At 36.9% G+C, this 23,965-nt stretch overlaps 1 protein-coding gene and 2 long non-coding RNA genes across 17 annotated transcripts; 1 reads left to right on the forward strand and 2 right to left on the reverse strand.

The window, feature by feature from the left end:
- Positions 1–216: 216 nt before the first annotated feature.
- On the forward strand, positions 217–10,151 carry LOC112203934 (NAC domain-containing protein 101-like). Its single transcript, XM_040505881.1, has 2 exons — positions 217–301; positions 9,133–10,151. Exons 1-2 carry the CDS (start codon positions 217–219, stop codon positions 10,149–10,151), a joined length of 1,104 nt encoding a protein of 367 aa, XP_040361815.1.
- Positions 10,152–10,495: 344 nt separating this feature from the next.
- Positions 10,496–20,423, reverse strand: LOC112165490. Of its 15 annotated transcripts, none has more exons than XR_005799887.1 (17): positions 20,121–20,423; positions 19,937–20,019; positions 18,858–18,935; positions 18,432–18,519; positions 17,937–18,112; positions 17,724–17,779; positions 17,540–17,623; positions 16,954–17,038; positions 16,624–16,742; positions 16,467–16,504; positions 15,717–15,950; positions 15,533–15,611; positions 15,015–15,111; positions 14,015–14,898; positions 13,394–13,522; positions 11,496–11,545; positions 10,496–10,801 (listed from the first exon to the last, which is right to left on the reverse strand). It is a non-coding gene; the product is annotated as an uncharacterized LOC112165490 (long non-coding RNA). The 15 variants fall into 15 exon arrangements; XR_005799883.1 differs by having other exon boundaries at positions 15,533–15,616; XR_005799884.1 differs by lacking the exon at positions 15,015–15,111 and adding an exon at positions 17,345–17,464 and having other exon boundaries at positions 15,533–15,616.
- Positions 20,424–22,087: 1,664 nt separating this feature from the next.
- LOC112168077 lies at positions 22,088–23,343 on the reverse strand. Its single transcript, XR_005800698.1, has 3 exons — positions 23,017–23,343; positions 22,788–22,863; positions 22,088–22,224 (listed from the first exon to the last, which is right to left on the reverse strand). It is a non-coding gene; the product is annotated as an uncharacterized LOC112168077 (long non-coding RNA).
- Positions 23,344–23,965: the final 622 nt, after the last annotated feature.

A 23,965-nucleotide genomic window follows, 5' to 3' on the forward strand; every position in this document is an offset into this window, starting at 1 on the left:
TGGCCTTGTTCGATTTGATGAGGGAGTCCTTCTCCGCCTGTAGAGTTTCGATTTTGTTTTTGCTGCTTCACTGACCTTGCGCTCAGAGCGATGGGGACCCCGCATGGGTAATAAGTTAGAGAGAGCGAGTTAGGGTTTTGATGGTTGACGAAATTTTGGGGTCAAGAGCTGAGGGGTTGATGATTAGGGATCGAGGATGCAGGTTTCAGTGGAGAGATGGTGAAATCCACTCGGCGCTTCGATTGGAAGCCCGATTTTCATTTGAGTCGGACACGGAGGTTTGTTGTGGATGGAGATGAAGGTACTTGTCTTTCGGGGAGAGAAGAAGAGTGATGAAGAAATAGTGCTTTGAGGTTATCTGTCTGGGTGTTGGAAATAAACAAAGTGAGAGACAAAAGTCACTAGCCCTAGCCAATTAAGTTGTCAAACGCACCGGTTGTTGGCTATTTTTATTTTGTATTCATGTATCAGACAACATAACTTTGCTATGTGTTGTCTGATTCCGCACAAATTAAATTTGAGTTGTGGCAGCAAGGAGGGAAAGTTCCCGCTATGTGTAAGTAAAGTTCAATTTGGGAGCAAAGGAATGAGTGGCGTATGGAGATGCATCAAAACCTCTAATATATTTTCCTTGATCATACAACACCAAAAACAAAAACTGTTGTGTGACAATTTGCAAACTACACTCATACAACAGATTTAACTATTCTGTTGTACAATGAAGTACCAATTTGGAGCCAAATTTGGGGTCGATCTAGGAGGGAAATCTACAGCTATTTTTTTTTTCATTCACACAACGAACTATTCTTATAACTGTTGTGCAATGATCTACTAGCTAAAAAGTTCAGAATTTTAACCACCTTATACAACGTAAGTTTTGTAAACGTGTTGTGTGATTCACTTTTCTTCATCACACAACACTTTCTTTTTTTTTCGTTGTGCAAAAAGTGTTGTGTGTTAATGTTTTTGGTGTAGTGACTCAAAATCCGTCTCATGAGAATCTTCCGAGTTATGGTTATCGTTGGGGGATGCCTCAACGTCAGAACTTATTCCTGAGAATATAGAGCTCTATGAAACTTACACTAGTGTACGTGAGACTTGGGATAGAAACTCCAACATAATTGATGATGTAGTTGCGCATTTTGTTGCGCATGAGTTTGTTGAATCAGATGATATCGAACCACGCTCCGTTGATGAATGAATGCCAACGTAGAGAAATTTGGCCTAAATGGAAAGATGCGATCCAAGTTAAGATGGATTCTCTAACGAAGAGGAAGGTTTTCGAGCCGATGTTGCCAACACCTCCTATCATAAAATATGTTGACTAATGGGTCTTCGTTAGAAAGCGTGATGAGAAAAAGAGATAGTAATCTCGCCTTATGGCGCAAGGCTTCTCACAAAACACCCTGGAATCGACTACGATGAGACATATTCTCTCGTAATGGATGTCATTGCACTCCACTACCTTGTCAGTTTGGTAGTTTCCAAATAACTGAACATGCAGCTTACAAATGTGGTCACTACGTATCTCTATGGGGATCTAGATACGGAATATACAAGAAGGTTCACAGTGAACTTCATTTACCCAAGTCAAGTGGCTCTAGACCACGGAGCGCGTTTTACAAAGAGGTTGAAACGCTTACTAAAGTGACTACTTGATTGGGAAGGGATATGCCCGCGCGTTTCCATAACTAGTTTCGGATTATATTGCCGTTCATGTTGGACATGATCTTCATTGGAAGCCCTTCAAGAGTTAAGGGAAACCGCTGAACACTTGAAATCCGATTTCGAGATGAAAGGTTTTGGGAGAACACGATCATGTCTCAGTTTGGAACTTGAGCATCGTGTTGATAGATGCTTATGCATTTTGACAAGGTCAAGCCTTCAAGCACCCCCATAATCGTCCGTAGTTTTAATCCTGAAAAGGAACCTCTTCGTCCGAAGGATGATGATGAAGATGTGCTAGAGGCAGAAGTGCCCTACATAAGTACAATAGGCGCATTATTGTACTTAGCTCCATACACAAGACCGGACATCTCATACGTTGTGAACTTGTTAGCTAGATATAGCTCTGCGCCAACGCGACGCCATTGGATTTGTGTAAAAGATATCTTTCGATACTTGAGATGTACGATTGATATGGGCTTGTTCTATCCCTACAGAGAGACGATAGATTCGAACCCATCACACACCAAGAACGCAGCCAACACTGGCATGCGTCTGCTATCCCCATCCCAAAGCAACATGTGTTTTGGAAGGTTTTGCTAATATTAGGTATCTCTCTGACCCATACAAAGGTCATTCCCAAACTAGTTAAGTGTTCACCATGGGAAAAGACCGTGATATCCTAGAGGTCTACATAACAGACCTTAGTCGCTATATCTTCGAACCATGCAGAGATTATTGCTCTTCACGAAATGGTTCGTGAATGTTTATGGTTTGGATCCATGATTACGCATGTTCGAACAATTGTGGTTTGAAGTCTACCACAGATGAGCCTACAAGCATTTATGAGGATAATGCTGCTTGTTTTGAACAAATGAAGCAAGGCTACATCAAAAGCGACAACACCAAGCATAATCAGCAACAGCAGTCTCTCCTCCAGATCAAAGTGAACTAGGTTCAATCTGAGGACAGTGTGGAAGACTTATTCACCAAGTCATTGCCTAAATTCCACTTTTGAGAAACATGTTGGTAGCATCATTTGCGGAAGTTATCTGAACTCCCATGACCGTAGTCATCAGGGGGAGATGCAGACACTAGGGGGAGATGTCTACATGTATGGTCTCGAAATGTGAAGGGTGTGTTGTGCTCTTTTTCCCCTTTGACCGAGGTTATTTTTATCCCACTGGGTTTTTGTTACTCGGCAAGGTTTTTAAAGAGGCAACGAGAAAAGCACCGCGTTTGGGCAACACAAGGGGGAGTGTTCAAGGAAATCTCTATTCTGTGTTTGGCCCAAACTCTAGGTTACTTGACCTAGTAGTAATAGGGTTACATTAGAAGGATCTAGATTCCTATTCAATGTATGATTACTTTCCTTGTATGATTTGGATTCTATGCATTGTAATCCTCTATTATAAAGATGCCCCTATTATCAATGAGATGACACATCAAATTTCTCTCAATTCTGTTTCCCTAAAACAGATTAGTCTTATTACAAACTGCTTACGTACTGTTTCTTTTTCCATTCTCCTTAATGGTTGTCCTCAGGGATTTTTTCGGCCTAATAGAGGAATTAGATAAGGAGACCCTCTTTCACCTTATTTATTTATTCTTGCTATTGAACCCTTCATTAGGAAACTCAATGATCTTACTACTAAGTCAATAACTCTTGTTGGCATTTTCACTTCTACTCATGGTTTCAAAATTTCTAATCTTATGTTTGCGGATGATTGTCTTATTTTCACAAAAGCTTCTCATTCTGCTGCCAAAAATACTTTAACTCTATTTTCTAAAGCATCAGGAAAACAAATAAATTATCATAAGTCCACAATTTACTTTGCTAATAACATTTCTGCATCTTTTAAAAGAGATATTGCTTGCTATCTCGGAATCCAACATAAACCTTCTATTGGTCGATACCTTGGAGTTCAGAATATAGTTTGTTGGAAAGATCCTCTTAACTTTAACGTCCTTATAGTTAAAATTCAGAAAAAGTTAGCAGGTTGGAAAGCTCATACTCTCTCTAGAGGAGGTAAGTTGACCTTGCTTAAATCTAATCTTTCTGGAATGCCTAATCATATTCTTTTTTGTTTTAAATGTCCTCGTAGTCTTTCTGGCAGAATTAATAAAGAGTTCAGGAAGTTCTTCTGGGGTAAGTTACAAGGTCATGATGATTGCAATCAAGTTTGTCTTCCCAAATCTAAAGGTGCTTTAGCCAAATTAGGCTACAAAATCTTAACTCAACCTCATAATTGGTGGGTTCAGTTAGTTAGTAGAAAGTATTTGAAGCATAATCACTTTTTAACTGTTCAGAAAAAGGCCTTGAACTCTTTAGCTTGAAAAGGTATTCTAGACGCTAGAGTCTTAATTTCCTAGGGCATTAGATGGAATGTGGGAGATGGTCAGAGTATTTTATTTGAGAGTTTCTATTGGGACCTCCAAATCTGCTCACTTGACCTCACTCTATTATGAATTATTAAATTACATATATAACCTACTATAAAATGACTATTAAGGACAATAATTATACCAAAAAATATTATATTTATTTTATATAGACTTTCCAATTCAATAATATTAGATTTGTTTTAGGGAATAAGAAACTGAGAGAAATTTGCTGTGTATTCTCATTGATAATAGGGGCCTCTTTATATAGAGGATTACAATGTATAGAGTCTGAATCATACAAGGAAAGATAATCTCTAGATTCTTCTAATTAAACCCTATTACCACTTGGTCAAGTAACCCAGAGTTTGGGCCAAACACAAATAGAGATATCCTTAAACAAGATTGTATTTCTTATTATTTTCCTTATCTATTTTCATTTTTCAATTTCACTACATACTCATTAAAGCATTCATATACGAACATAAGCTTAAGTTGTGATAAAAAAAAACCCTAAGACCCTCAGTTTGCAATCTCGTTCTCGTCCGGCGGCACCCGGACGTAGGGGATGGCCTCCGGCCACACCGTCATCATGGTTTTGCTGCCGGACGGGAGATCTAATGCCCATGGGATTGTCGGAAGGTTTTGGCTCGGGTTCCGTCAGTTGGTTCGGCTGGGATAGTGAGATGGGTGAGCGTGCTTCACTGGTTCGGTCATCGATTCATGCTGCTGGCTTCTGGGATCGACGGTGGCCATGGATCCCAATCGATGGCGTGTGTAGTTGCCGGGCCTGCAGAGATGGATCTTCTGTGCTAATAGTGGCAGCATCCATTCATTTTATGATGTTGCTACTAATCCACTTGACAAACAAGCATCAGGATCAAAATCTGACAAGAGAAGGCGATTAATGTTAGAAGGTTCTGTTCATAGCAGTATTCAAGGTGATTGCTTTTTGTTTTGTGTTTTAATAGTGCTGGTCCAAATATGTTTTGAATTTCTCATTCATATCAAATTCTTATTGTGAAATTGTTTGCCGTATGTAGTAGGAGCATCACAGCTAAAATCAGACAAGAGGAAGCAGTTAATGTTACAAGGTGCAGTTGATAATGGGTGCATGAATAATTTACTTGGATGTAAGTTACAAGCTGGGACAAGTAAAATTGGCCAAGCCTCATGTCAAAAAAGTATTCAAGGTCATTAATCCTTTTTTAATGAACAGTTGAAGACTCAGCTGAAGACTTAATGTAAATAGTTACCAGCCTTCACATGTTTTGGCCAAGCCTAACCATTTTTTGCACAATGTACATAAACAACTACTTGGTTAGCATGTGTTTTTGAAAATCTAGCTAAAATACCAGATTTAGTATCTGGAAAAGGCACCAGATTTTTGGTTAGCATGTATAGTCTTTGACATATGGCTAAGATACCAGATTTGGAATCTGGTATACTATAGCTTCGATGTAAATTCAACGATATCTATAGCACACCTGCAGCACCGCGCGGGCTTTTTGCCTAGTATTCCAACTAAATAGGAATTTAATTCATATTGAATTTCTACTAGCTGTACATTGATAGTGTCTACATGCATAGGAGTAACCACGCATCCGTGGTATATGATAGGTAAGGCCTAGGAAATAAAGAAAATACTCATTATTCAATTCTACTAATTATGAAGATTTTGATGTATGCACATTGTAAGAGTAGATTCTTGAACCGTGTAGCTTTAAAAACTTAAAAAAAAAAAAAAAAAAAAAAGGCAATCTGAACACATATGGAAATTCTTGGAGGTTATGCACCGTAAAAGAAATGGAAGGCCTCAAGACCCTAATCAAGATCATGCCACTGTGGTCTATTGGCATCTTCTTAAGTACTCCAATAGACATTTTCAACACCCTTAGGTGCTATTTGTTTCGCAGGACTGTCATACCCCTCCTTCTTTTTTATAATAGTCCTGGACTCCTACAACCTGGGCTATGCTATACTAAGCCATGATTCATATTTGTTGCTACGTGGGACACAAAGGCTGCTGTATTGCCTTGTTTTATCAGAGAAACTCATCAAAGCTCCAACCTTCAATTCTAAGTGTAGAGAAAATGGCTCCATATTACCTACTAGACCTGTGGAAATGTAACAATCAAATAATGCAATCACAAATCCATCTATAAACTCTTCTTAAAATGAAAAATCCCAAGAACTAGTAACATTCATTCCACACTAAATTGCTGAAAGTTACAGCACACAGAACATAGCTTGTAAAGTTTGAATTTTTGACACTGTCAATTGAGATTCCAATGCTCAGTAATGCCATTATAACCAAATGTTTCAAATTGGGTCAAGTTCTATTTATTTAAGAACAACATCTTGAAACTGAAGAGGAAAACTTTTCTCTGTTTTCAAAGTTCACTCAGCAACCCCAAACACATTACATGGCAATGCCAGCATATAATACTCATTTATCAGCACAGAAAATGCATCCCAATTTGAATCTCGCAATCTCTGTACTCCTCCAAAGTCCTCTAGAAAATTTCATCCCTCAAGAGCATATTAATCACTGTTGAATGACATATCGATGCAAAAGCTTCAATCTTTGGGTGGCCCAAAGAGCATTAATCACTGATTTTCAAATTTGATTATGTTTTGGAAGAATTGGTTTCTAGGTTTTCAGCCACCGTCGGGTACGGTGGTTTCGGGTTGACGATGGCGGTACTTGAAGAAGTCAATCTGTGACTGAGAACCTCGCACTGCTGATGGCTCAATTTCGGGATCTTTTATGAGGTTTTCCATCACCCAGTCTGCGTGGGAGCTGTGTTTGGTTGGGTGGCGAGTAACGGCGCCTCCATAGGGGTGTGGGAATGAAGTGATAGATGGGACGGGGTTGAATTGCAGGTTGAGAATGATGAGAGAACGACGAACAGAAAGGAAGAGTAGATCGAGTGAGAGTGGTTTCCACAATCTCATGGTTTTTGATGGGTTTGTGGTAGAAGGTGTTGGGGGTGTCTTTGGGACTGTGGAGTCTCATTAAAAAGAGTCCTCCTTGCTGCCAAACATGGAATAACTAGGATTAAACTAGATATCCTCGTCCAATCCCGTCAAATCCCATGTAACAAACACCACCTTATTATACTCCAAACCCTAACCGTGGATAGACACCTTAGTCTACACATCAAGTCCATGTTGCTTCATTCCTAGTGTTCAACCTTTTTTCCACATCCATCTCTATTCTCGTGTTTGACCGCCTTATTCCACCTATGTGGAAGAAACTCATAGGATGACGTCTAGCACCCCTCAAGAGATAAGGATTGGACACATCATAACTATTATTGCCCTAATTAATTGTGTCTTCCCTAATAGAAAGGAGATGATGTACGTGGAACGGTCAGAGAACTTACTCTCACAATCCAACCGGATTTATTGGCGCTCCTGTTCACCCTATGGTAAGTTTCATTATGCTATGAAGAGTTCTCAAAATCATTGAAAAGTACTTCCACTGCTTTGATTTCAGTGTTGCTTGCAATAGGGTATTATCTTTACACCGCAGTCACTGATTTGGTATACCAGACCACAAGTTGGCTACTCAATAATATAAATCAAGGATGGTATAATATCGTGTTTTGGATGCTTGTACTGATTGAGGTAGTGAATTTTGGGTACTACATAACTTTTGCCAAGTTTTTTATGTACCAAAACCAAAATATTTTGATCAAAAAAGTACTAATGAAATAGTTTCCGCTAGGCATGTCTTTTAAAATCTTAATTTTTTTTCCATGCTCCAAAAATATGCTCAACGACTCTCCTAAAAGCTAAGTTCATGTGGTTAAATACCTGTAGGTTCGTTGCCGAATTGAAATTGTGGAAGATGATACCTCATTTGTGGTAACCAGCATCTACAATATAATATTTCCATGTCAAAATATAATTTCAATTTTAATTTTGAAGTTGCATAATTTGAGTCATTATCATTGAGAGGTTTAGGAAACTTCAAAGCATCATTCCTCCTTATAGATGAGAGAAATATGAAAATATTACAGAAGATAACCAAGAATCACACATACAACCCTAAATCCAAGCAAATGACTTTTTAGACTCATATGAAATCCAAGAGAAACAGAGTTGCTTAATTCAAGCGACTGACTTTTTAGACTCATATGAAATCCAAAAACAACATAGCCTTACCAAATAAGTTTGTAAAGGAGTGATCATCTGCAGATATGTAGATGGAGAGAACTTAGAGCAGGAGAGTTTCTTTTTGTATTGGCGTCGATATCTTTTGGTTCAGTCTCGAATGGTAAAATGAGATCAGACAATATAACATATTAGATGAGGGTAATCTAGGTAAAGTCAAGAAGTGATCTCAACTTTTGAAATCCCTGCTTCTAGAAGCACCAATATAGCAGCTTGTAGATTATACCCAGAGAAGTGGGAGATTCTGATTATAATCGATGGTTGTTATTTTACCAAACAGCTTCAGCGACTTAAATTGAGAAATAAGTTGCTTAATCCAAGTTGAACTCGAGGCCAAACTAGGCCTCTATTGCACAAGGTCACCAGCCTTACCCAAATGAATGCTTCGCTGCTCAGAAAATTCTTTGGTTTAGTTCAGTATTTTTTAGGCTCTTAAGTTTGATTTTGTGTCCTCATTAAGTCGCAAGCTTTTCAAAAAAAAATCTTCTTTTACGGTAATGGTACACAAAATGAAATGGCTTTTCCTATCTTGGTAAATGGTAATTGTGACTTCTTGGAATTCAACATTCATTTCGATCATGTGGCTACAGTGACTGTATCAGGAAAATAATCCAGTGAAGTGTTGACTTTTTGACTTGTTTCCATGACCAATTAGGATTAGGATTAACCTCCCTCTGTTTATAATAAATAAATAAAACCCCCGCTCGTCCCTCTCCTCTCCTCACTCCTCTCTGCTCTCTCTCAATTCTCCAGTTCTCTTGCTTTCCCGAGACCCTAATTCTTTTATTTGTGACCGTTGCAAACAATACCGCGTGTGAATGAGTTGTAAAAAAGAACCGCGTTTGAAAGTGTTCCAACTCCGTTTAGGATTAGGATTAGCCTCTTTATAAAACCCCCACGAAGACTCTTCACTCTTCTCTCTCTCAATTCTCCAATTCTCCAATTCCCGAAACCCTAGTTCTTTTTTCTCTCTGAAATTCTTTCCTTCCCGAAACCCTAGTTCTTTTTTCTCTCTGAAATTCTTTCCATTTCTGCAACATGGCAATTCGCTCATCAGCCTCCCAGTCGGGGTCAGGTTCCATCCCACAGACCACGAACTCCTCGATTACTATCTCCACAGCAGGATTGCCATGGGTGACCACTTTCACTCCGATTTCGTCGCCGATTGTCCTCATTTTTACGGAGACAATGAGCCCTGGGTTGTCTGGCAAATCTACGGCGGCGGTGAGTTCAAGAAAGTGGAGGATGAAAAGACTCTCTATTTCTTCACCCATCGGAGAAGGCTGAGTCCCACCGCCAAGCGATTTGATCGGAAAGTGGGTTCCGGCACTTGGAGCGGTCAATATTCGAGAGAAGTTGAGGATGATGGTGTTGTTATTGGGCTAAAGAGGGAGTTCCGATACGAGGGCGGTTGTGATTCTCGTCACAACGAGGCTTGGTTGATGCAAGAGTTTCAGCTCATTGATGATGATTCTGATTTTGTACTGTGCACTTTGAGAAAGAACCCTAGAAAGGCACCACCAACCCCAACTGCTCAGGGGAGCAATGTTGTTGAAAATACAAGAGTTAATGACAAAAAGAGAAAGAGCATTGTGGATCAACCCAGAAAGCCTAAATCGAAAAAGCAGAAAAAGGAAGAGAGTTGTCATCAGGAGGAACAAGAAGGCAGCAGTACTGTTGATCAGAATAAAGTGGAAGAGACCAATTACGAGTTGGATCAAGATCATGGACTGCTGCAACTAGTGTTGCCCTATCCATTTGTTGACGATCAAGATTGTTATTATCCTGAGATTTATCCAGAGCTGTTTGTTGATGATGAGCGTGATTTATTTACTATGGATGAATTACTTGGACAAACCCCAACTCCAACTTGGCAGGAGGGCAACAACTTCAATTTGGTTACAGGAGTACCACTTCTTTGATAATCTGGTTACAGGAGCTAGGAGTACCACTTCTTAGATAGTTTATTTTAATTTTTTACTCCTCCATGTATCTAATGTACATTTTTTCATTCTTAAACCAGTTAATGGGTTATACACACTACTTTGTAAATCAATTTCTATCGAATGAAATCAACATCACATTGGTTCTTCTCTCTTTAGCTGTGCAATTGTTTTTCAATATCAAATTTGTTAACTTGGTTACTTAATTCCTATTTCTGTCACACATCAGAGTTTCATGTTCTTGTTCTGTCAAACAGCAAATATAAAGAAAACTCCACTTTACAGGACTCTCTGCCACACAACTAGCTGCAATGAGATTTAAATGAATGACAGAAGGTTTTAACTCGCAATTTGGTCCTTAATAGGTTCATACAGGTGCATCTCCGATCCAATGGAGTAGCTTTTATATTATGGAAACAGTTTAAAAATTTATAACCACAATAGACAAAGAAGAGGTGAGAACAAAAGACATGAGAACTGGAGATCCATTGAAATATAGTACAAAACTAGACAGTATACCCGCGCTTTGTTGCGGGAACACAGTTGTTTAAAAGAGGAATTGCTTTTGTACATGATAATATGGTTGATCTTATAACATTTTATGACAGCAACACTTTTTTGCATAGAACCTACAAAACAGAAACAAATAAACTAATAAAATTAATCTGAACACAAAGTTTATATAGCGAGAATAAAAAGGGAATAAAGAAAAGAAAAAAGAAGTATGCATGGTGAACTGTAGTGAAATTTACGCTTCCTGAGACAAAATAATAATTAAAGAGTATAAATATCTCATTGAAATATCCAATCTCATAAAAATGCAGCATCCAAAGATAACCAGCTTGGCCGTTACTCTAGAGCTTTGGTTCGATTAATTATCATTCATTAAAGCTGATTCACATCAGATTACATTAGTTAAGAATCCCTTTTAGTCATAAAGGGGTTTGAGTTTCTGACTTGTGAGTCATATTACTCAGCAGCAAATTCCTGTTCCTTTCTTAAAAGATTTGCCACAGGATTGGTCAGAGATCAGATCAGAACCTGTAACAGTTATAAAAAGAAGCACAGCATCCATACTCAAATCAGATTTTAATCTGAACACAAAGTTTATGTAAAGTTTATATAGCAAGAACAAAAAAGGGAAAAAGAAAAAAGAAAGAAATGCAGAAGGTCAGAATACTCTTGGTGAACCAACTATTGCAAATTTTACACCAATTAATAAGCCACCTCTTTAATCTCTAGCAACTTCTCATAAAACATAGAGTAAAAAGAGTAGTACTTTAGTTGGAATAATGAATTGGATAATGGAGAAAAAGGGATTACCTCAAATTTGGTGTTCTATATTGCAGCACTCATGGTGAAGTTTACGCTCCCTGAGACAAAATAATAATTACAGAGTATAAGATACATATTAGCTTTTTTTTTTTTTCTCATTTTGATTTGTGAACTGTAGTGTAGGAGATACTCAAATCAGATTTTAAGAGCTGAGTACTATAGTTGACCTTTTAGAATGACATTAAGAAGCAAACTAAAATCCCAGTAATAATCATTACCAGAAGGTACAAAATGTAGGCAGAGTTTGTAAGTTTTGGTAGAGTAATATGATCTTCCTATTCTGACTCAAGTTCATACAGATATATTGAATTTTGAATTCCATAAGAAGGAGAAATTAAAAAAGAGAAGCATCAAATTTCACAAATTGAAAGTAAATAACTCTGAAAAGAAGGAAAAAAAAAAAACCAGACTTGCATCCCTTTAATAGATTCTTAGTTTGAAATATGGTTCAGTCTTATCTAGCAACTAATACAGATTGTTGGTGCTGTTTAATAGATGTCTAGTGTCAGATTTTATGCAAACTATATCTATGCATGTTCTTTGGTTCAAAACAATTGATAACATAATTCAAAGGTGATCACAAACCTGAGCAGAAATATCCTAACTAACCATAAAGCAAAGAGTCCTGCAATCCAAAATGCATTTATGGCAAGAATACAACTCTTTTTTCTGCCCCTTAGTTTGAGAAAATATTCCATTTTGAGGCAGAAAGGCATTCAAACAATAAACTAACTATCGAGCCATCTCACAGGCTCTACGTGATATCAATGAATTTGAAATGAAGTATATTTGTAATCCAAAACAATTCAAATTGTTTCACTTTGAACTTCTTCCATCATATCCGATATTATATTAATTATGAGAACCTTTAGTTACAATCGTTAATAACGACATTTTAGACAAAAGCAAGAGCCAAAGCAAACCGCCAAATGTAATCAAACTTAAACTGCTATGGAAAGGTAAAGAACTTAAACTTTGCAGAGTAAAGACCTTGAAGACTCGCGCACAAAACAAATGAGCTAAAAGACGTTTTTGATTAGATTACATATTGGAGTTAGTAGGCGCTCTCGGGTAAGAGCCAGAGAGCTATCAAAAGAAACCAGATGGGAGGCCTTTGCTTAAAGATTTCATTTTTCAAAAATCAATGTTCTAAACTTTCATATTTGCAGATAAAAACTTTCCTTTTGCATATTTTAAGAGAAAGCTAGCTTTGGCTAAGATGATACACGGAAATGGCGATTGGGCAGTGTCAGATTTTCTTTAAAAACAGCAACATAAACTGCAGGAGCTGTCAAAAAACCTAGCTTTGTCTCTCATCTCCTTGGGGAAATGAAAGTGCAATTTCATCCCAAAAAAAAAAAAAATTTACCTTTGAGATGTGCCATTTCAACTGCACATTCCTCAAAGGTCCCAATCAAAGTTGTCTAATATTGATGAGATCAAGCGAAAATTCTAAGCTTATTGTTTTACAGATCTCTAAGAGGAATTTCCCCACATTACTTCTAAGCTTACTGTTTTACAGATATTAAGAATCGTCTGCAGAATCCACAAATCTAGAAAACCAACTAAACAATTCCATGAAAGAGCCATAATCCGATGAGTAGATAACGATTGTAAACAACTGTGAAACTACTTGCAGGATACAATTATGTTTTTGACTGGAAACACCACACTAATTCAGCCTCAATCATTTCAATAATGGAAAACTGAAAACAACAATACTCATAAAGTGAAACGCAATAACAAAAATAGCAAGCGAAACCTGCAAACAAAATCAATAAGAACCCAATATCCAAGTATTCAATTTTCAAGCATCTAATCATTGACCAATCAAATATACAACCCAGAAAAAAATTCAAATCAAATTCTCACAAAACCACAAATACCTTCCACTTTGTGTTGTTTTAGTCAAGAGCTTCCGGTCTGTCTCTTCTCTTTCTCTTCCTTCTTCCCGGGTTCTCTTCTCCCTTTCTTTCATCTCGCCTCTTTCTCTGGACTGAAGAACACATATTTCACTGCCCAAAAATTAAAAAGAGCAAAAATTCAGAAAAATAGAAACAAAAACTGCAATCAATGACACCCAGTAGTTTACTATACCAATCATCGTAAACATGGTCATCAAACAAAACTAACGACTCCAAAACAATGATCATAGTATCAAAACAAACAATCAACAACCTCTTCCAACCCACTATCAAATAACAATTCCATAATGTGAAACACAGATAAAGCGAACAGTAAGCAACTTAGACAGAGGACTACAAAGCAACATAGACAAAGCAAATTCGTCTACAGCCGAATGGAAATGATGACGTTGCACAAATTGCCCAACGTCAATGAAGTTTGAACAATTCCAACCTACTATCAAAACAATGTGCCAGCAATGAATTACAAATTTTCATCCAATGTCCTAGTATGGTCAAAATACAAACATCAATGTCCTCTCACCACAGTGTTTGGTGATCAGTAAAAACACACAAGAAAGACAAAAAATTGAGAATAGAAACCTGAGCTGATTTGCAGAGGAGGAGTCCGAGATTTAAGCAAACCAAGTCAAGTTCATGATCAACCAAAGAGTCTCTTCGTCGTCAATCCCAGGTCAACCTTCACTACTGTGCAGCAAAGATGGTGGCTTTGTGCTCGTCTGGGTCGGCTCTGGTTTTGAAGCTTCTGGTCGGCTCTGTTTTGGAAGCTATGGTCCTGTTCTTGCTGCTCACAACTCTCTCTCTGTTGCTCTTTTTTGTTGTGATTTTTGGGTTTTGAGGTGGATTTTGACTTTAGGGTGTGAGGGAGGGATTACAGTAGAGGGCTCTAGAAGAGAGAAGAAGATCCATCGATACACACTACAACAACAAAAATATCTCAAAGGAGGGCAGAACAATCTTTTTTGACCCCAAGGCACTGTAGCTCTTATGAACAGTAAAACAGTGCAACTCACGTTTAGTATATAGAGAATGTATCAAAATTGCAATATACGAGAAAGAGTGCCCGCGCTTTGCTGCGGGAATTATTGTTATATGTTATTGGAATAACTGAAGTTTAAATGTTTTGTTGAAATTTACAGATTTGGTTTGGTTTGAATTTATTGATTCCGGTGGAGAAATTCGTGTAACCTGTTTTAATCATGCAGTTAAAGAATTCAGAAGATGTACATAGCCTTTGAGGTTGGTACAGCTTTTGAATTTTTAGCTGCATGATTAGAACACGTTACATGAAGTTCTCACTGGAATTAATAACTTCAAATCAAACTTGGTATGTATAGTTTAATGATGCTATAAATAGAACACAATAATGAGAAGTGTTTGATAAATGTTGGCTTGAAAATTTGAGGTTTTGTGGCTTGTTGTTCCACTAATCTCACTGAAAATTGATCCAGATTATGGTTCAGTCCCTGCAATGTACATTTGACAAATTTTATTACGCATGAAGGGCTATCTATGATTTGACTGCAATTTATGAAGTGAGGCATGATGGTGATTGATTTGTATAGTGAATGATTATGCTAACCTTGGGGCACAACTTCTTTAAGTTTTGAAATCTATGTCTCTAGGAGTTTTAAAAATCTGGTCTTCTGAATTTCTTGAATATATCCATTTTTCAAGGGCTAAATACGCAGAAAACAATGGATTAGATTTTCAGTGGCTGAAGTGAGATAAAGAAAAAAGAAATGGTAACAACAATATTAATGAATGGATAGATAAAATTTGATAATATCTGAGTAAAATAAAACAAATGCAGAGAGCTGAAAACAGGTTGACTAAAGTTTCAGTCTATGATGTGGAATTACAGAGGCTGATTCATCGGAAGTTGCACTTGAACACAATGAAAATGCAAAAACAGTAACAACATGCTATTGAATTTTGCATGAATCAGAGTTATTGATAGTTAATCATTTGCCACTCATGTTGAGTAGTTTTGATTCAAAATGATACGAATATTTGTTTCATGTTTGTATTTGTATTAGAAAGAAATGTTGAAAGCAAGTGTAATTGATAAGAAATGAATCAGTTAGCTTAGCTTATTACCCAAATGCAAGTAAAGCAGATAAGCTTCTCGAAGGCCAGCTTTCCATCAACATGCCTCATCTCCAAGTATCTCTTCAACCTGACCTGAATTATAGGTCAGATCATTTTAATTAGGTAATAAAAATTGAAAAGGTTTACTGAAGAAAATACCACTCTTGTTTTCTTAACATAGAATCAGACTTACCGATATGAATGTTGTGGTGACTCTTGCCAATGAATGTGGCAGCTAGATTCAAAGTTGCTATGAATGTAGCCTGTGATGCTGTTTTTGTATTGGAGGTAGCAGATTATTCTGTATCGTGCAAGAAGATCATTTTGTCCTATGTTTTCACTTCTTTCCTCCTCTTTTTCTTCCAGTTTGTGCTGAATGAACTTTGTAATGGTTGGTTGAGGTTGTGATGAACCAATAGTGTAATTACTGAGAAAAAAAAAACAAAAGAAAATAAATATTAAAACAAATTTAATGGAGCAGAAAGCACACCCTTCATGAAAGGAACATACAATTCGTTGAGCTGGTTTGTTTTTGGTTCTTCAGGATCCAACCATCAACTTGTTACTCTTTTTTCTTGAAGTTTGGAAGAAATCTTTCTGAGTTCTTTTGCAGTAGTGTTGCATACAAAATTAGTATCCACCATCTATTTTTTTTTTTTTTAACGTTAAAGTATTCGGATTATAATGGAAACCATGAATTTCTGAAAATTTACATTTACTCATAGTCTCTAAAGGCAGAGGTAGCCAACTTTCATTAGAACAACCTCTCTTTTTCTACATGTCACTGATCTATATCAAAAATTTATTTGGCAAGTATGATGGATATCTATATGCAATCTGCTAGAGATTAGAGTGATAAAACCATTTAATGAAAAGTTATGAACGAAGTATAATGAGGCAGTTGGGATACAGTGTAAACAAAGATGAAGAGCATTTAACTGACCTTTTTTGTTTAGAGTGTATGGAGCCATGTATGCAGTCCTGTAAAACATTTCAAGAATTGGTAACAATAGTTAGTCATAGAAACAGAATAGTTTAGATTGAAAGTTTAGTTTTTTGTTCTTTGGTTAATATCCTGAGTTCTGTGCTTTTAATCTTACAGAGGTTGGATAAATTCTTTTTTTTTTTTTTTGGCAGAACTTGTCAATTAACTGCAAGATGCAAATGCATCTAACAGCATCAATTAGTTGCTTCCTCTTGATAAGATTCTGAATAAAACCTGCAACAAATAAAATAGAATGAAAGTGTTTCAGGGAAACCTAAGTCGTCAGAAAAGGAGTAAAAGAAATAAGTTTGAAATGCTAGTCCGCAAAATAGTAAGATGCTTACTTAAGAACTTGACTGGTTCAGAAACTCAGCAGAAAACCAAAGAATACATAAGTACAACAAAGAAATAACTATCAATAAGCATCTTACTATTGAATACCTACCATAAATCGAGAAATCTATCCACAACCTCTGGAGAACCATCCTTGTAAACTTCCACTGTGATATAACCTTTGACATGTTTAAAATCTGAATACAATGTGGTAGGGAAAGAGAGGAAATAAGTAATAATATCCAAAAGCAGATACAAATGTCCTACGTTACTCCAAATCAAACCGAGAAACCTAATATATCAGCAGGAAGAATAAGGAATGAAATGCTGTAAACAAACGAATGCAGCAATCCTTCTATTCTAAAGTTTTTCACTTTCCTATGAGGCTATAAGTCTATAGCTGGTCATGAAGAAACAAAAGATATCTTGAACTTTAAATATATAAGGGGCACTCTTTAATATATGCCGTAATTTGAACATTAGATAAGAAACAAAAGTTTTACTTGAATGATTTCAGTAAGCTACACCGAAAAAAAAAATGTTGCATTTTTATTTGTGTAGATCTAGTTTCTTCTTTTCCAGCTACATTACTGCTCCATAATTCACTGTTGTAAATTGCGTATCTACTACAGAAAATAAAAAGTTACTGGTGTGTCATTATGTACTTCATGGTCCAAAAGACACTGTTAAATATGTACCCGCAATTTTCAATCAAGAAAAAGTCTTTCCTTTGCCTGTAATGTTGGTGTATCATGTATTCCCAAGAGTGAACAACCTTGACTCTGACAATCAGAATAGAATAATGCTCACTTCAAGTCTTTATTCTGGTAACATGAGATTGATATGATAATTTAGAATCAACAGACTTTGTTAAATTATTACCTGCTGATACAAATTCTCTCCTAATCTCCTCAAATTTCTGAGTTTCTGAAACTTTCCTGAAAATTTAAGCAAATCTTGCATCAAATAATTTGGCTACTGCAACTCCAACAGTACTAAAAAAGAAGTTGTAAATAAGTTTTTGTAGGGGAAAAAAAAAAAACATGTTCTCTCTAAATCTTCTATGTAAAGGTAAGTCAGATTTTGACTTGTTACCGGGCTTTGAACAATGATTGAAGTCTTTGCAACATTGTTTGCCAGATCCAAAGCAATTTACATGCCAGAATTCCCAGAGCCAACCACCAAAACATTGTTGTTCTTGAAGTCAACCCCGGATTTGAATCTGGTCGACTAAAGAACCTCCCCATCAAAACTACTCAACCCTTCAATATCTGGCACACAATACAATAGAATGTATTGTATTGTCAAATGATCTTTTAAGCCTACATTTAATGCACCCTCCGATCCTCAGATAGATAAACCTAATTCAATCTCACAAATAGGAATCACAGAATGTTCAGTTTACACTAACATTCAATTGTTGAAGCATAGAATCATCTAAATGTTCATAAGGAGTGTACTGAGTCCTAACGTTAACAACACCAATGGCATTCACAAACCAAAATCTAGAACTCAATCATTTCAATACTGAATCAAAATTGAAACTGAAATCTCGATCCTATATCTTGAGCTGGGGATCAAATTACTCACCTCCACTCGCCCTCTTCGTAAGGAGAGCAATCAATGTCATCTCTCTTCACACAATTGAACATCAAAGCCACCAAAAGAGCAAAAATACCTACAAAAACCACCAATCACAAACTCGAATCAAAAACCCTAAAGACCTAAACTTTACAATATACACTTTCTCACATTAACAGAGTATGAAGAGCAAAGCATGGCCTAACCAAATGTCACATATATAAACTGATCATGGGATGAAAGCATTCGAATCGAATCACAATTCTATATTTCAGCCATCAAACCATATGTATTGTCTTCAGTCTTCACAATTCATACCTCAAAGTCCAGGATCGGAATCAAAGCCACAAAACATTTAACAAAAGAAGAAAAAAAAAACACAAAACGATTCAAAACAATCAAGAACAAAACCACAAATCCAATTCCCACAATTACCTTCAACCCGGTCTATTATCGCCGAGATCTTCCCCTCTCTTCTATCCCTCACTTGGACCATTTAGAGTATCTTAAGACCTGAAAGAAATTCTGAATTAAACCACAAAAACAAACAATCTAAAGCCTTTAATTGATTAGAACAAGGGGAAATGCTCATTTACCCAATTTTAGCTTAAAATTTGCCCACTTGCTCCACTAACAGTTTTTTAACCCCATTTACCCAAAACACTCTAAGAGATTATTTCCCCTTTACCCAATTAATTCTTTTTTAATTCTTTTTATTTATTTTTGGGACTTTTTTGCCCTCTCCTTCTTTCTCACTTAGAGGGAGAAGTGATCCTCCACCTTGCCTGACTTCGGTGACCAGTGGCCGACTGCCGACTCCGGTGACCGGAATAAGGCGGCCGGTGACCGGAATCCCTTGACCGGTGACCGGAATCCTGAATCCGGCTACCGGACTGGTGTCGGGATTCCGGTATCTGAATTTATTGCCCCCCAGTAATGTTATTATTGCCCCCCAATACTCATATTATTGCCTCCCAAAAATCATATTGTTGCCTCCAATAATCATATTATTTCCGTCAAGTGAATTGTATAAACTCCCAAAACCAAAATGAATACACTACAGACACAATTGATCATATTATTGCCCCCAGTAATCATATTATTGCCCCAAATACGCATATTATTGCCTCCTAATAATCATATTATTTCCGTCCAGTGAATTGTATAAACTCCCAAAACCAAAATGAATACACTACAGACACAATTGATCATATTATTGCCCTCCAGTAATCATATTATTGCCCCCCAATACGCATATTATTGCCTCCTAATAATCATATTATTGCCCTCAAGTGAACCAAAATGAATTTTGTAGAGTCTGATAGGAGGAGAGAGAGAATTTTGTAGTTTAATAATTTGATTGGGGGTAAAAATGTCACTTGCGTTTAAATTGGGTAAATGGGGTCAAAAAACTCTTAGTGGAGCAAGTGGGCAATTTTTAGGTTAAAATTGGGTAAGTGGTCACGGCCCCTTAGAACAAACTGGAAAAAAAACACGACTTCAAAATCGATTACCCAGTTCCATCTTCGTCCTCCTCGATCTTCTCGTCCCTCCGTCTCAACCAAGCTTCTGATGAATATGTTTGTTTTTCAAGTTTCTAATCAAGCAGATCGGCGAGGAAACTTTAAGATGGGGATTACCTTTTAAAACCCAGAAGCCAAAAACTTACAAAGATGAAAACTTTAACATCGGGATTACCTTTTAAATGGTATAGTACGGATCGTCAGATTAGAGAACTTCATCTTCAAATCAAGAGAACAAATAGACTGCAGGCGAGTTTCACTTGAGCTATTGGAGTGTTGTGGTTAAAGCAAAAGAGCCTCTTCGCTCTCAGAGTCTCTTTCGACCTCTATCACAGTCCCTTTCTTTCTTATCGGCAGCAAACTCGCATCACACTCTCTCTTCTCACCACTTACGGAAGTCAATCTTGGTTATACGGCTGTAGAAGAAAGAAGAAACCGATGGAAGCATCTAGTACGGGCAGCCTGAGATTGTGGGGGGAAAGCAAGGGCAGAATAGTTAGGGAACTATTCATTGCGTGCAATAACCAACAGCACAGAGGGCACAATCGCCATTCCACTATTCATTCATTTTGTCTATCTGTTCTGAAATGTACAGTAAAAGCGTAGTTTAGCTTTCTTATATTTAGAATTAGAACTAGTGAGGCAAAGAAATTGAATTCCGAGCTGAAGAGGAGGCGAAGAAGAGAGGAGGGGCAGTGCGTAATTACCATATGCAGAGATCATCATAACCAGAACCAATTCCTGGCTTAGGCGCGGAACCAGAACCCGTTTCCCTTCCCTTTTAGCGCATGCAACTAAAGCCAATAACTCAGAGTTGAATCAAAACAATCGCAGCCATTACCAAGCGCAATCCTACAAATCCCAAATAGCCCAAAAAATGAAATCAGAAAAGCATGCCAACAAAACATTAAAGAAGTCACAAATTGTCAAAAAACCAAATTTGTTTCCACCAGAGAATGAGAAGACCAACAAACAATCTTCTTATACGATCGAGCAAACAATGGTCGCCCCCCCCTTTTCTGCACAGATCGAGCAAACAACTGAAAACAAACACCTCTCTATCTCTCTCTCAGCAAAGAAATGAAGACACGCGTGTAATCGAGAATCAGGTGGTGTCTCAGCAGATCAACAGGTGGACTATGCAATTCCTCTAAACATAGAAGGGCAAAAAAGTCAGGCCACTATTCATTTCGTTTGTCCTATCTGGTTTGCGTGTTAGTATAGTTATAACTAGTGAGGCAACCCGCGCTTTGCTGCGGGTCTTTTTGTTCCCACTATGCCTGCATTAACCAGATGCACTGTGGAATCAAAGTTCCAAGGCTTATGGCAAAAACAAAGAAAATCGCCAACTTCTGAGAAGAGGAAATCTCAGGTTGCAAGAGTCAATGGGGATAATTCTGTTGGAATACCACAGTTGGTTTGTCGCATAAACACATTGCAAGGAATCCGGAGTGAGTTAGAAGTTTTGGAGAAACAAATTTGGGACAGACTTTTTGAATGGATTGGGGAAGAAGTTTGAGCACTCTCCTGCAGCTTGTGTGGAGGTAGTCACACAACATTATCAGGTAGTACGTAGCTTATAAAATGGTCTTCCACTACCTCAGTCATGTTCTCTGAGATGGTTTGTATGTTGCATTCACTCTTAAATACGTAGAATAGCAAGCTAATCATGATTTCATGGTAAAAATAATTTGTGATACTACCATGAACATACTGTCAATAGACTTGATTATAATTCATGATAGAAAATGGTCAACAAAAAATTTTTTTGATGCGCTGACATCTCTCAACTTAATTGTTAATCAAATTGAGGTTAGTGTTTACTTTTTACTTCCCTCTCTGTATTGTTTTTGCCGTTTATGTCATTCTATGTTGTCCTTTCTAGATTCTAATCTTACTGTTACTATTTCTTGCAGTCTCTCAATACATGGTTATTAGTTTTTAAAAAATCAACAGGAAAGACAAATCACCGAAACAAAAGTTCAATCAGCTATGAAGGGAAATTAGCTGGAAAAACAAAAGCTCACTATGCAAAGAAGGGAAACGTAGAGACCATGTCATTGCATTTTTTGTTTTCGAACTAAAACATGTAAATCAGTCTTTTTCATTGACACACATACATAATCAAAACAAAAGAGTTGATTTGGAATGTAATCCACAATACCAAGTAGGAAATATACAACTTGTATGTAAAAGCAGTAAGTATAGAAAGTTACCTCTTTCGATTTTTGTTAGGGGTTGATACCAAACTTCTTTTCATCCAAATTGATCAAATGATTCTGAAAATTTTGTAACCAAAAAGAAAAAGAAGTTATGGACTCATTATTTTCCATTCAAACATGCTTGAGGAATATCTTTGATGTAAAATTACAATATGGAAGAAGAAGATCAAACCTTTTATGACAAACATTAAACAATAGCACAAACAAAAATGCAGATACATATTTAAATGAAACCAAGATTTTCTTCCTATTTTCTACATAACTCCTTGCTGCAGCGAGTGAACCATTTTTTCCAAGCTGCACCATTCTATCAGCCTGACATCAAACCTCAGCTCCCCTTATTTGTGTGTGTGTGCATACACCGACTATCCGATTTTGATGTAAAAGTTGGTATATATTGACTGAGCTTTGACTAATGAGCATGATATTAGTCTTATTTGTGTGTGTGCATTCACCGACAAATATTGATTGTCTAATACATCTTTCAATACGAATTTGCTTCTCAGTCTTTACTATCAGATATAAATTACCAAGACGCATAGCAGATACTCTGCCTCTAATACTTTCTCTCCCATTAGCTTAACTTCATATTAATAATAATGACATCAATAATGCATTACCTCAAGATGTGCAGCAGTCTTATAATCTATAACAACATAATCATCTCCAATCCATGATAAAATGCTCTCACCCTGGCTGAAAGCATAAATCCAATCCCATTATTCTAGTCCCCTACATTTACACATAAGAATTTGTCAGAAAGAAATCAGCAAACATCGACATTTCATACAACAATGTGGAAGAATTCAAAAACTGCATAACAAAATCAATCTAAACATACTTTTGTACCTTTCTAGATCTTATGTGCTTCAGAGTTAAGTTGCTGCTCCAAATCAGAAGCTCTTTCATACTTAAGGGATTGGAGGTCTTCCCCCATAAAGTGACTGCATATAAGAACATGGGAAATGTAATTCTATTTATCATAACATTACATTCTGCTGAAATTGTTTTGAGAGAATGTAAAAGTGTGATAGATTTTAAAATCAATGAACTGACCAGAAAGACTCATTTTTAAATTGGATAGTCGGTCCAATTGTCATAGAAATATTAATAATAATAACCCTAAGGTAAGAGTCCACAAAATGCCTTCAATAATCATAATAACTCTATTGCCAAGCTTAGAGGCTATACTTCTTCCTTGATTATGTTCTACCATTCTATATAAAGCTCTATCCTTTCTCACTCCTCCCTAAGTTCAATCATTAATTCGATCCTAAAATCACTTACCCCTCAACACGGATTACAAACAAAACCTTAGCTGTAGGGTTATAACGGAAAGTGAATAATATGAGCCATGCTAATACCTGCTTGGAAACATCTAACGAACCTTGTACAGGAAAATAGTCATTTTTCTCTATGGAATCCCAAAATTAAGTAGTTTCATCGACTATTCATAAAAGTTATGAGGTAGATGATTCTTACAACATGGCTACAAAAATTGTCGATTTCAGGGTTGATTCCCATATTAGAAGTACTGTGAAGATCAACATGATAGGAGCATAATGTGCGACGATATTAATGAGTATATGCCCCATTTTAGCCTTGTTTTTCCCTTAAGTTTCGTGTTTTGAGTCATCGATTCATTTTAAGAGTCTTGTAAAGTGTTTGGCATGAAATAGGCAGAAAACTCAAAATTCATGAAGAAGCCTAGCTGGATCAGGATTCCTCACCGTGTGGGCCTTAAGAGAGAATTTATGGGAGTATTTTTCTGAAATTAAATTGTTTTAATTTCTTTTAT

This window comes from Rosa chinensis, chromosome 5, assembly GCF_002994745.2.
Source record: "Rosa chinensis cultivar Old Blush chromosome 5, RchiOBHm-V2, whole genome shotgun sequence".
NCBI classification, from domain to species: Eukaryota; Viridiplantae; Streptophyta; class Magnoliopsida; order Rosales; family Rosaceae; genus Rosa; species Rosa chinensis.